The sequence below is a fragment of the Centruroides vittatus genome, unplaced genomic scaffold, assembly GCF_030686945.1.
Source record: "Centruroides vittatus isolate TY-2023 unplaced genomic scaffold, ASM3068694v2 contig_644, whole genome shotgun sequence".
Lineage (NCBI taxonomy): Eukaryota > Metazoa > Arthropoda > Arachnida > Scorpiones > Buthidae > Centruroides > Centruroides vittatus.
The window spans coordinates 95332-108442 of record NW_027122398.1 but is presented as its reverse complement, the minus strand read 5'-3'; the positions used below and the strand labels follow the sequence as shown (position 1 = coordinate 108442).

At 31.7% G+C, this 13111-nt stretch overlaps 2 protein-coding genes across 2 annotated transcripts; one reads left to right on the top strand and one right to left on the bottom strand.

Moving 5' to 3' along the window:
- The first annotated feature begins 239 nt into the window (after positions 1-239).
- LOC136979812 (calcitonin gene-related peptide type 1 receptor-like) lies at positions 240-5130 on the top strand. Its single transcript, XM_067275836.1, has 14 exons — positions 240-334; positions 882-1063; positions 1134-1321; positions 1397-1519; positions 2255-2352; positions 2423-2514; positions 2578-2728; positions 3131-3281; positions 3361-3421; positions 4019-4085; positions 4154-4239; positions 4517-4655; positions 4716-4757; positions 4954-5130. The coding sequence occupies exons 1-14, from the start codon at positions 257-259 to the stop codon at positions 5128-5130; spliced, it is 1635 nt and encodes a 544-aa protein (XP_067131937.1). The 5' UTR covers positions 240-256.
- Positions 5131-5559: 429 nt separating this feature from the next.
- Positions 5560-10878, bottom strand: LOC136979811 (glutamate receptor ionotropic, delta-2-like). Its single transcript, XM_067275835.1, has 9 exons — positions 10812-10878; positions 10158-10201; positions 9989-10086; positions 8226-8319; positions 7688-7846; positions 7465-7612; positions 7167-7396; positions 5845-6098; positions 5560-5779 (listed from the first exon to the last, which is right to left on the bottom strand). The coding sequence occupies exons 1-9, from the start codon at positions 10876-10878 to the stop codon at positions 5560-5562; spliced, it is 1314 nt and encodes a 437-aa protein (XP_067131936.1).
- Between the last annotated feature and the right edge of the window lie 2233 nt (positions 10879-13111).

Below are 13111 nucleotides of genomic sequence, written 5' to 3'. Positions count from 1 at the left end.
TTTGGTATACTAAATACCAAACGAACTGCCGCATTTTTTATCGGGCTATAAGGCTAAATAATTACAAAGCAATTTGGCAGGAGGAAGGGTGCCATCTCTTGTTAAATAACATGTTTACTTATAATTATTGTAATTTAATTTTTGTATATTGTTTTTCATAGAAATTCCATCAGACATGTTGTAATTACTTTGAACGTCAACTATTGGGTTGTAGAATAACATCTGTGATGCTTAGTGACGAAGAGGATAAATTCTGATGAGAAAACAATCCCTTTTATCCACTATAATGGGACAACATTATTCATCAATCCTTTGTATTTCTTTATTTTTTCAGGTAATATGGAACAATTTAAAAATGTTTTATTGTAATAACTGATAAAAATTATGTGTACAGTACATTAGTAAATTAACTATACATTTATAAACATATTTTATTATGTTTAATTTTAATTAAATGCAATCATAGAACTTCTCATTATAATTAAAACAATCACTTTATTCATAATTATTAAATATTTAAATTAGTTTTTTGCAGCATAAATGCTATTTTGAAATGCAGCCAAACCTTGATATAACGCATCGTTCAAATAAATCGAAAAATCAAAATACTTTGTTCGCCTGTGAAATTAGCATTAAATCGAGTACAGCGCTAAATTCAGATAGCTGAAAAAATAAGAATTATATGCAAAAATGAGGTCTACAAATAAATTTGAGAGATTAAAAGTCACTTGATTTAGCATCCTTTCCAATGCAATTCCTTGTTTAATTAATGTTTATGACAGTGGCGCAATTTAGAAGAACGCTATACCGGGGTTTGACTACATGATGTAATATACAGTATATGCCTAACTGCACCAATAAATCAGTTCTTCTTCTCGTAGACTCTACCTCTTTTAGTTAAAATGGCAATAGAAGATGTAAATATTGCAGCTTCCAATAATATCTACTGTCGAACCGAAAGAAAAATTAAATTGAATTATGTTTCTTATCGTTACGACACTTGTGCAAGATGTTACGACTACTTACCCGACTGGATATTTTTTAATATGAGTTTCAAGTTTGTGTAAGTTTATTTGACTATTGTGTGACGCTATAAGTCAAAATTCGCACTTGAAGATTTCTTGCTGTTTTAGGTATAAGGGCGATGGATATTTATATGATACTAAAGATAATACACGATATTTACCTGATCCGGACAATAAGAGTAACCCAATTCTGTCCACGTTTTCATCGAAGAAGTTCATTGAAAAATGGGAAGCGTGTTGTCAGGCTGCACTTCATTGTTGTGAAGAAATGGTAAGGAATCCAAAGAAGTTTAATGGTAGGTGTATATTATTTATACTAAATCTCATGTTTCAATTTAAATTATTCAAACATATTTATTAATTATATACAGGAATCTATTGTCCCAGAACTTGGGATGGTTGGCAATGTTGGCCTGATACTCAAGCGGGAGCTAACGCTGTTACACCATGTGCCAAACATGTTTATTTTAAAAGTGAACCGCCTGCATGCCCACGTAAATATATCGTATAAGCATAACATTATGCAAGCCTTATTTAAAAGAAATTTAAGAGCCAATGGGCAGCATCAGATTTATGTTTAGTGTGATTATTATGCAGAAACACTAAGGACATTCTCTAAAAGGTTTTTATAAATAAAAAGATGCTCTTTGTATTGAGATTCAAATTAAATTGTATTGATGGAAGAAAGCAGAGCAGCACATGGGCGATCAGCTAATGAGATGCTTAGATGGAAAAATTGGTTTTAAACACGTGTAGAAAATGCGAAATCCACATGGCTAATGTTTTGATCAAGTGCAAACCTGTGATCTACCAGTGTTCAGTGGTCTTATCCATCCGGCCACTGAAATGTTCAAGATGAGGTTTAAAATGAGTACCTAAGCCATGGATTATCTGAGTTAACATAAATCCGACACTGCCCTTGGTGTAACAATTGTACCACAATTGTAGTTAGTATTTATATTTTCAGTTACTTTGAGATTCATATTGTAGCACAGCAATTCCACATGCACCACGTCAATAGAATTTCTTGTGTTATAGAAATTTCACATGTAAATCATTGTTAAATGATAGACGTAATTTCTGCTTCCGATTACTTAATTTATTATGGTATTTGTAAGAGAAAATTATTTAAAAACTCAAAAGAAATTAACTATTGTCTAAATTACAACAAAAATAATTGTGACTAAGTTTATGATATAAATGTTAATTATTACCTTAATTAACTATAGGTTACGCAATAAAAGAATGTTTGCCCAATGGTACTTGGTATGTCAACGATGAATATAATAACGAATGGACCAATTATGGAAACTGTGGACGTGTTAATGTATGTTTATTTATGTAACTTTTTAAATTTGTACAATAATATATAATTAATAACATATTACTTTATTCAGGAAGTTAGAAGATTGCTATACTTTCACATTATCACATACGCTATTTCAATTGTCTTTCTGATCCCCGCATTGATAATATTCATGATCTATAAGTAAGTCTATCATCTTATGTATTATCTATCTGATTTTAGTGAGTATAATAAATTTTTCTTTAGACAATTGCAAGTACACCGAATAACAATGCACAAGAACTTATTCGCTTCTCTGTTTCTGAATGGTATTTTTGTAATTTTATTCAAGTCTATTGTTATGCTGGACGAACTTGACAGCACTACCGAAGAAAATACAATTCTGGAAACTAACGAGGTTAATTTATGAATTTTATATACAGAATTGCCAGAATTGAACTTTCCTATTCAGAGAATTTTACATTGAGCAAGATTCTTTATAACAATAAACAACCTGTGCACAAGGCATGCCCCTTGAAGAACGAATGAGTATTCGTTGTGTTTTTGTTTTGTGACGTGTATATTCCTATGAAGCGTCCTCTAGCGAAAGTTTTGAACTAATTTCTTCTTTGGCAAAATCTTTCCCCCGTAACTTTTGCTCAGTCTGTATACAAATTTTGGTGTCAGTCTACTTGTTGATTAAAGCTTAAGAATGCTTTGAATAGGGAAAATTTAATTATGGCCACCCTGTGTTCTGATACGTTATATTAAAAAAATTCTTTATATGTATTTAAGGTAATGCTATTGTATGTAATCTTAGGTAGGGTGTAAAATATTGTTAGTCCTGACAAAATATTTTCGTATGACCAACTATATGTGGATGCTTTGTGAAGGATTTTACTTACATAAACTAATTGCTGCGGCTTTTGCCGAGCAGAAGAGTCTTATAATGTTTTACCTGATTGGATGGGGTATGTATTAATTTCTTCAAAATAACTAAAGGCCCTTTTACCTTATTTATAAAACGTCATGTATATACTTTATAATTAGTCTTTCCTGCTATACCAGTTTCTATTTATGTGACATTAAGGAAGATATATTCAGATGAGAGGTAAGTAGTTCAATAAACCTCGATATAAACATTATTAATTTAGTGTTTGAGATGATACTGTTGACCCTCGATATAACGGACATAGATGTAGCGATTGTATATTGTATCTTGTTTATAATCAAGTTTACATGAGGTGGCAGCCTGTGTTGTGTTAAATAGGAGGAAAATTCATATTACCTTTCTAAGTAGTGATATCTTGTTCTTGTTATCTGGGCATTGGGCACTGACTTAATGGTCTCAAACGTTTCCAAAAATTGTATAGGGGTGAAGAAACGAGAACTGATAACGCAGATGCAAGGATGTAGATGAGAATGGATGAAAAGCTAATATGGCGAATTTGAGAGGAAATGATCAATGAGATGCGACGATTGGTGCGAAGATGAGCAGTACATGAGGATGAGAGTGGACATGCGAGGAGAGCATTAATCAGGGATGTAAAGAATAACTTAAAACTGCTCACTAACAATAACAATTTTATATTCTCAATTACGATAATTATACTAAATTGGTTAAAGTCCGTTATATCGGGGTGAGTAAAATATAGGTTTCAAAACTATTTAAACCATGTCAATAAGCATTTATTTCAATTATTTGCAGGTGTTGGGCAATCCCAGAAGAAACGTATGAATGGATAATGAATATACCCAATTTATTAAGTCTTCAAGTATATTCTTTTTATAATAATTATTATAGAATATCTTAAACTAAATTATAAAAATATCTATTTTTTAGTTGAATTTAGCATTTCTCTGTAATATCATCAGAGTTTTAGTTACAAAACTTCGAGCCACTCATGCAAATGAACCAAGCCAATATAGGTAATAATCAAAGAATAATTAAAAATTTATTCTTTTAGTAAAGAAACTAGCGTTTAAAGTTTTAATTAAAAAAAGAAAATTTTGTTTAAATATAAAACATTATATTTAAACCCATGATTTTTTATAGTAGGAATCGATCTCACTTTAAATCTAAAGGAATGGATCCTAATCCATTCCTATAGCAAACATACTTTTCTATATTATTTATGATTATTTTTACCCAATTTATTCTTTATATTTTCTTTTTAAAATTTAAAATAATCTTTATTTTATACAGAAAAGCCGTTAGAGCGACATTAATTTTAGTTCCATTATTTGGCGTCCATTTTATTCTTGTGATATATCGTCCACAGTCTGGAAAATGTGAAGTTTTAGAAGCTTATACATACATTAGTCACGCTATGGATGGATTACAGGTATAAAAACATTACATTTTTTCATTTCATGTAAATTTACAGATGTGATAACTCTTGCAGGGCTTGATAGTTGCTGTAATATTCTGTTATATCAATGGAGAGGTAAGTTAACTCCCTTATAAATATTCAATTTTATTATTATTTCATGTATAAAATTGAAAATTTATATATTTTCAATACGTAATCTTAAATTTTACATAGAGTACAGTGTTGAAAGGTTACTTAAAGGCACGATACTGTGAGAATTTATATATGAAATGAGAAATTTTTTCACTTTTGTTTGTTGTATACTTCACAGGTCGTCTATTTATTAAAAAGATCGTATCAAAGATACAACCTTCGTCAAGGTGCAGAAAGTAGAGTTTGGAGTAGCATAACCATGAAGCGAATGTCTACAACGACTCATATATCATCTGTAGGAGAAACTCAGCTACCAAAAAATCGTATGGAATTCGTGAAAAGAACCTCGTGTTAATAGTTTTATGTGTAAATAAATATTACATAATTAATTTATATGTTTGGAACTGATATACTTCTTCTTTAGGGCCTCTTATTAGTCTCACTCTTATGGGATCCCTATTGAAGATGGCTTTCTTCCACTTTACTCCCTTCCTTTGCTAAATTCCCGTCAATTTCAAGATCCTCCATATCTTAGCATACAATTGAACCATTGTCTTTTCCTGACCCTTTTCCCCTCTTTCTTACATTTTCCATCTCCCTCTTAAGTTTTCCATAATACGGAGATTTCATTTTCAAATATCTGAACCACCGCAATTTTCTTAGAGATTTGCTTTACTCCCTGGGTCTTTCTCAAGATGTTTAAAACTGATACAAATTGTTACCAAATTTTGTTGCAAATTACCATAAATCTGGCAATGACGATAAACATTAAAAACATTTTTTTTTACAATTTATTAATTATTTTAACATTAAGCAATTTATGAATGAATATTTCGGCGATAAAACAAGATATAGACAATACATAACCCATGAATAGTAGAGCCAGAGGACTCAGGATATCGTTTAGCATTAATGGCCGTATTCCTTTCTTATCAGCGACTTTACTAACAGTTTCTAAACCAAAATCTTTACTAGTCAACCCAGCATCGAACATGTGAGATATTCTGTAAATAATTACAAACAGTTATTGTAACCATATAAAATTTATAAGCGATTAGAAATTCCTTACATGTTATTGAAATTCTTTACGTAAGGAAAATCTTTCCGGAATGCGTATGCCTTTGTGAATGTTTCAAATGAGTCGACAGATAAGAGAAAATTTTGATGTCCATATTTCTTCATCACTTGGTTAATTCCGAACTCGTCCAAGATGTATGCAAAACGACCTTCTAGTACTTTTTTAATTCCCTCCTCGACAGGGAAACGATTATCGTTATCTATTATGTGATGTCCTAATGAGATAGTAGATTTCGACTTTGTCTTCTGTAAGACACACAATGTATTGTGACGTAAAATATGGTATTATATAGGGTGGCCGTAATTAAAGTTTCTCTGTTCAGAGTACTCTCTAACTGTAACCAATAAGCGGATTGAGATCCCAACAGAAATACAAGAAAGGAAACAACAAAAACATATGGAAAGCACCGTTCTTCAAAGGGTATGACTTCTGAAAAGGCTGCTTACTACTGTAAGAAATGTTACATAATATGTACTCCATTGTTCAGGTGTAGAATTTGAAAATGATGCAAAAAATGCAGATTGTTTCTTTTACTTGCAGTGCCATTATTGTCTAAAAAACAAATTAATACCCTGTATATCATTTTAAAGTTGGTCTTCCATATTTACTGTGTTTTGTTTCGTGTATTTTCCTTACAGCGCTCCTAACGAAAGTTTTTGAACTAAATTTCTTTTCTGCAAAATCATTTTGGTGTCATTCCGCTTATCGGTTACAGCAACAGAGTGCTATGAATAATGAAGAATGTTTTAGTTATGGCCACCTTGATAAAGTATATTAAAGGTTTGGTTATTTTAGCCTACTATTGTAATGTTTATCAGTAAGTGTTAAAAAGAGATAAAATCAGGAAATTATGGTTTATACACTGTCCTACATTGGAAGGGGCTTTTCAGCTCTGAGTGCTGATTGCCTTCTTCCACGCAATCTACAATGTAGGCTACTATATTATACTGATTAATTACATTTACGGTTAAAGTATACCTAGGTAACCCCAATGGCGGCGCTTCTGTTAGGTTAGGTTAGATTAGATAAACTATATTTTTAGTAAACGTTTCCTTTTTTCCTTTGTTCAATAACTACTGCGAATCAACTAGTGACGTTTAGCACACAGCAGCCTGCCGGCGGCTCTCCTCCGGGAGGTCAGTCAGGAGCACGAACAGTTGGAAGCGCAGCCATAGTGCCGCCATTGGGGTTACCTAAGTATACTTTGACCACATTTACTAATTTAGTAAGAAGTAATATTAAAATTTCCTATACAACTGTACTAATTTACATATAAAAGCAGCAATTTAGTATAGACGGTTGCTTCTACTTACTAAGAGAAATCCATGAAAAGAATTTTGCTTCATGCATCCACATGAAAATTCTCCTTTCTGCACAGCATCTGCTAATTCATCTACTGTTCTAGGTACTTTTTCGAACGTTGGACAAGTCATAAAAGACACGAGTGTCCCACTATAACTGGATACCAATACTACAATAGATAATAACCAAACAGAAAGAATTAACCTAGATGGAAATCTAACAACTGATCCCAAATTTCCACCTGAAGAAAAGAAAATTACATTGATTAATTAATTAATTATCTTAAGCATAACTTTTGCAAATTCTTACCTGTATTAGCAAATGTACCAAAGAGATACCAGAATACATTCATTCTACTCCACGTTGGTTCAGTTTCCTCGAAAATGGCATCTTCTTGTAATACTTTATGTAAAACGTAACCGCATAAAATTACTGTTATAAATGTAATTAGCCACAACTGTTGAATCGAAGAAATTTGTGTTAATTTCTTGCAAATATTTTAAAGAAACTCATCTGTAATAATTTCGCTTACTTCGAGTTGAAACGGTTTAATCAATGATGTCCAATTTGATAATTTTTCTGGTTTCTTCACCATGAACATCATTTTTACGAATACAACATGAGAAGAAAACTGCATATGTTGGAAATTAGTGAATGATAAGAAGACAGTAATGAATGCAATATCAGCTTTCTGTAATTTTTCAAAGCATGTTATCAAATATCTCTAAATTTAATTCAGTTGTTAGTTTTATATATTTTTGTTAAATATAATCTAAGAATTAACAAAATCATATAAAATAGGCTAGAAATCGGTTTTACATTGAAATAATGTTAATGCTGAATATTAAAGTAATGATTATGTACAAGATGGTTAAAACCTATGTGCGCATTACAAAATTGAATGTTAAGCGGTTTCATCCACTTGACTACTGGTAAAGATGAACAAATAGCCTTACTCAATCGCGGTTATATTGTATATTTAGTGGCTTTTGATATAATTTATTCTTTAATTTTAATTAATATTTAAACAAATTTCATTTGAATTCATAATTTTTATCATTAGAACTTACTTTATTTACGATTTGTTCCAATACTCCCGTCCAATTTCCAGTTTTTGAAGATTTTGACCCAAATTTTGGTGATATCGGTTTAATTAGTTCATATCTGCAAGAGAGGCATATTAATTAAACTTGCATATATATCATAAATCTATTTATATTTATCCTCTGATTTTGGATTTAAAATGTAGCATAAATCTGGAAACACAAAGCGTTTGCCATTGCATTGTATACATAGATAAAAAGAAAAATTTTACTATGTAATAACCGTGAACACGTCTCCTAGAATTATCTGGAAAAGCTCCAGGATGCATTGTTTCAAAGGAAAAATGCTCTTGATTTTCACCTTATATATAAAAAATTTCAAATAGAGCTACAAACAGAAATCGCAGAGAGTTAAATCCTGACTTCTGGGAGACGATCACACTGCCGAAGCAAAACGCGCAGGAAAGCCATTATATTGAAACTATGCGACATATCGTTTCTTCATGGATTAGCTCTCTTCTTGTAACATTTTCAGCTAATTTCATCTGTTACAGAACAGATGAAAATTATCTGAGGATATTGCAAAATGAGATACACAAAAGAAGCATGAAAGAAGATAGGACCATTAATTTTGTTGCTCCATACGATGCACGAAACCAAGATTCAATAGGCTCCTGCTCTTTAGAAAGTTCTGACAAGTAAGAATTTCTTGGGTCCACTACCTGAAGTTTTTGCCTGTTACAGAAATATAAATATTCGCTTTCACCAGAGATATGAATTCGCAATAGAAACGTAACAAAGATAGCGTAATTCCAGTAGTTCCAGACTTACGAGACACCTTATATTTTCTCTTCTGATATGAAAAATAATGCTGTTTAGAGATTATGAAAGTAATGTCACGATAACTCGAGTAAACAAATCTGAAACGCCCAGAAATGCAAAAACATTCGGGTGTTTTTTTCTGTATGTACGGATGTTAGTATGTTTGGGGCACGATTTTGTTCATTCTCTTTGAAGCTTAATAACTCTGTGCTTTTCGTCGAAAAATTCTGAAATTTTTCAGGGAGATTCATGCTTTTAAATTTTGATGGTCAAAGGTGGGAAGATAATGTGGGTCGTGTGTATCTTCAGTAGGGTCGGACTTAATGAAGATTTTATATTCAATTATCATTTATAAATTTTTATAAAACTCATCCTTACAGTGAAAATTAAGGTTTTTGTCGTTTTATGGTAATTAAAAATATAAAAGGTTTTCAAATGAAATATGATAACAACAGATAGCGCCACAAGCACTTTCAAATGTTGCCGAAAAAATTAAGCAACTCGCTGCTGTATTTTTTCAATAGCAGCGCTTTTGTCAAATGTTACTCAAGGGTTAGTGTTATACTTTGTCGCTGTTCTGGATAATACGTAATAATACTCGTAAATGTTTTTTAGTTATCCAAGTATGTAGGGATTACGGCTTGCTCCAATATGTTGCGATGTCGGGGTGGTCACTTTACTCACATCCTCTGATGTCACCACTTTATCCTGTCATAAATCATCATCCAGTGCAAAGAACTAAAAGTGTAACAATAGCTGCTACCATAAGAACAGAACATAAAAAAAACTTAATTATTTCTATAAGTTATGTTTAGCTTATGTAAAATTCCTCATGAAAAATTTCATTACATAAAGATATTCATTTTTACTAAACGACATAATAAACGAGTAAGGAAATATTGTAAAACCTGTTTAAAACGGGCCCTCTACAAAACGGAAACTTTATTAAATTTCAATATAAATTTTACCTAAAATTTGCTTTTTCAAGAAGTGTATTGAACGTTTTCAATAGTTGTCCTTCATCAATTTTTTTCTCATTTTTGTCAGTTTTCATGTAAAGTTTATTCTTAAAAAATAGAAAATAATTAGATTTAACGTGCCAAACTGCAAAAAATTCTCAATAAAAATTCTAATTACCTTAATTCCAGCAACTCTAATTACTCTTCCCTCGTCATCATCTTCTAAAAATGGAAGTATAATTTTAATTTTTTAAGTTGAAAGTGCTTTATGAGATTTTTTTGAATCGATCGACAAATTAATTTTTATTATACAGTCAAACCTGTGAATAACGGCCACTGCAGAGAACAAAAAATGGCCCTCGTTAGAAAAAGTGACTATAGTTTGGATGTGATTTCTATGCAAGTTTGTTAAATAAAAATCATGAAAATGTGTCCGCTGTTTAAAGATGGTCGTTACTAGAGACTCGACTGTATTTAAAATTATAATATAAATTAAGATATGTTTAAGACTAGAGTAGAGGTTGACAATTACCCAACTAGGTAACCCTTGCACCTGTTACATGTATTCCTATTAATGTTATGCTTCTATTATATTTTAATAAAAATTCCTTTTTAAAAAATCTTTAATGTTATATTCGAGCCTCTAATAACGATAACCTTCCATGTTTTCGGTATGATTTTTTGAATATAATGTACGAAAATTAACCTCAAAGTAGAAGCCCTTTCACATTCATATAAATGGTCGTTATTTATCAGTTTAATTGTATTTTAATAGTATTTATTATAAATTAAATTAGCTAATTAATTCCTATAAAATATGTTTAATACTCACGTTCTGTAGGAAGAACAATTCTCAATGGAAACAAAGACATTAACAAAATTAATGTGAAGAACTGCATCTTCTACATCATCTTTATTGACCGTATTTATCCCACTGGCATATACAATAACATTAAAAAATTAAATCGCAGCTTTCATGCAATAGAAATCTTTATTATTGATCACAAAGAGCGTGCAGTTATAAAATATAAACTGAGTTCTTTCAATGTGTAGAAAGTGTGGATTGATTTCTTTCTCTCGTGATAAATATTTGAAAAAATTTTCTATAAACTTAATTCTGTCGTTCGAAAAATATTTGCTTAATAACACAAAAGAATCAGATTGCTTTCTGTTACATTACTTTCTGGTTATATTAGCGGACAATATTATGAAAAACTTTACAAATATAAGGCACAGAAGAGTGAATTTTAACATTGGGATCAGGCCCATCAGTGGCCAATTAAATAAACCAAGTAAACACGAGTCGCGGGTTCGTGCCTAGAAAATATGCTATCCGTGAGGATTGTTTCAGATTTTCTTCACGTGTTTAACACTTAAACAGGGGTCATTCTCTCATAGGAAAGTCTTACCCGAACACACTGCAAATTGGCACATGACAAATTCCGCAAATAAATTTCAATTCATAAGGATCAGGGTCGATTTTTCCAGATTTTCAAAATCCTTTATGGTAAAAGACTAAACAGCAGAAGAAAATTAATTACAGTTTAGAGTAATTTTTAATTATTCGTTTGTGATACAAGCTTGAAAAACAGTACAAATAAATAAATTTCTATTAGCATCTCTCATTAATATGTAAATTGCAATTTTGTTCTCAGTTTAGACGTGCCAATAAATTGTAACCTTTTCATATTAATATATATTGTGTTTCTTAAAATAAATCGTAATTCAAAAACTCTATTAGAAAGTGCGTGCGTATTATACACGATACGAGTTGCGTGCAGTGAATACAGACAATATCCATTTGAATTTAATGTTTGCTTTTGTGAAATCTTTTAAGTTCATCAAAACTAATTAAATTCGATAGCGACAGTTCATGTTTACAGGTTTCGTACTAGACGATAGAATTAAAATACATGTTTTCTGCATTAAAAACATTACAAAATATCGGCTAGTCTTGGTGGAATATGACAACGTGACACGTGCCAATCTGCCAAGATGGAGTTTCTCCCGGGAAGGATTTCCCGCAAGAAAACACCCGTTTACGTGTGAAACACATGAAGAAAATCCGAAACATTCCAAACATTCCACATGACTTGCTTATTTGTTAGACACGAACCCAAGAGTAGTGTTTAGTAGATTAATCCGGCTACTGGAATGAGAAAATGCTACACATGGATAATCTGCCAAAGGAAGTTGCCTCTCGAGAGGACTTCCTGCATTTAAGTGTTAGACAAAGAAAATTCGTAAAATTCCGTTTGGCCAGCCCGCTAGTATGGTGCTAACTGCGTGCAACCTGTTTGACCATTGGTGGGCAGGTACCATCATGAGTTTTATTTATGGGAAATTTTTCTGGTTTGAAACAAATGTGCTAAACTGGATACATAATGAGACACGTAAAGGTAGTTGTAAAGGATCCACTCGTACATAACTTTTGCAGGAATTATCATCATCACATTAGAATATCAACAAATATTCTTCATCACTTAAAAGTTTCTTTAGTGTCTTTTCCTCTGATTTTGTTGCCAGCCAACGGCCAAGTAAATAAAATCACCTAACGCTGGAAGTGGTACGCGCTTTTCCAACGGAATAGACACGTTCTCTGGACTTTCTTCGTGTTAGTAACACACGGAATAGACACGTTCTCTGGACTTTCTTCGTGTTAGTAACACCTAAATAGGAGTCAGTTTCCATAAAAATACGATAGTAACACCTAAAAAGGAGCATTGGATGAACATTTGTGGGGATGGGTTCAAACTTTTAGGTAGGAATAAATTCAACAGCAATGCAAGAGGATAGAAGAAAAATTAGAGGCGCAGGGATTCGTAAAGCGAGGAAATTCTTCATGGATAGTCAATTGCTGATATGTCTGGTTTGTACCATTATTACGAGAATGGCGGAACCCATGATGAATATAATTAAAAGTCTACGAGTACATAAATTACATAAATAGACTCGATAATATAAGAAAGATATTTAAAAAAACAAAGATTACAAAAGAATGCACTCAGCATACATAATAACCATTATAATACGAGACAAATGACAAAGACACGATAAGAAGACAAACTTTCGCTTCATTTATATTCTATGGCTAAGGTTAGTACAACATAATCCGACGGATATTAATGGATA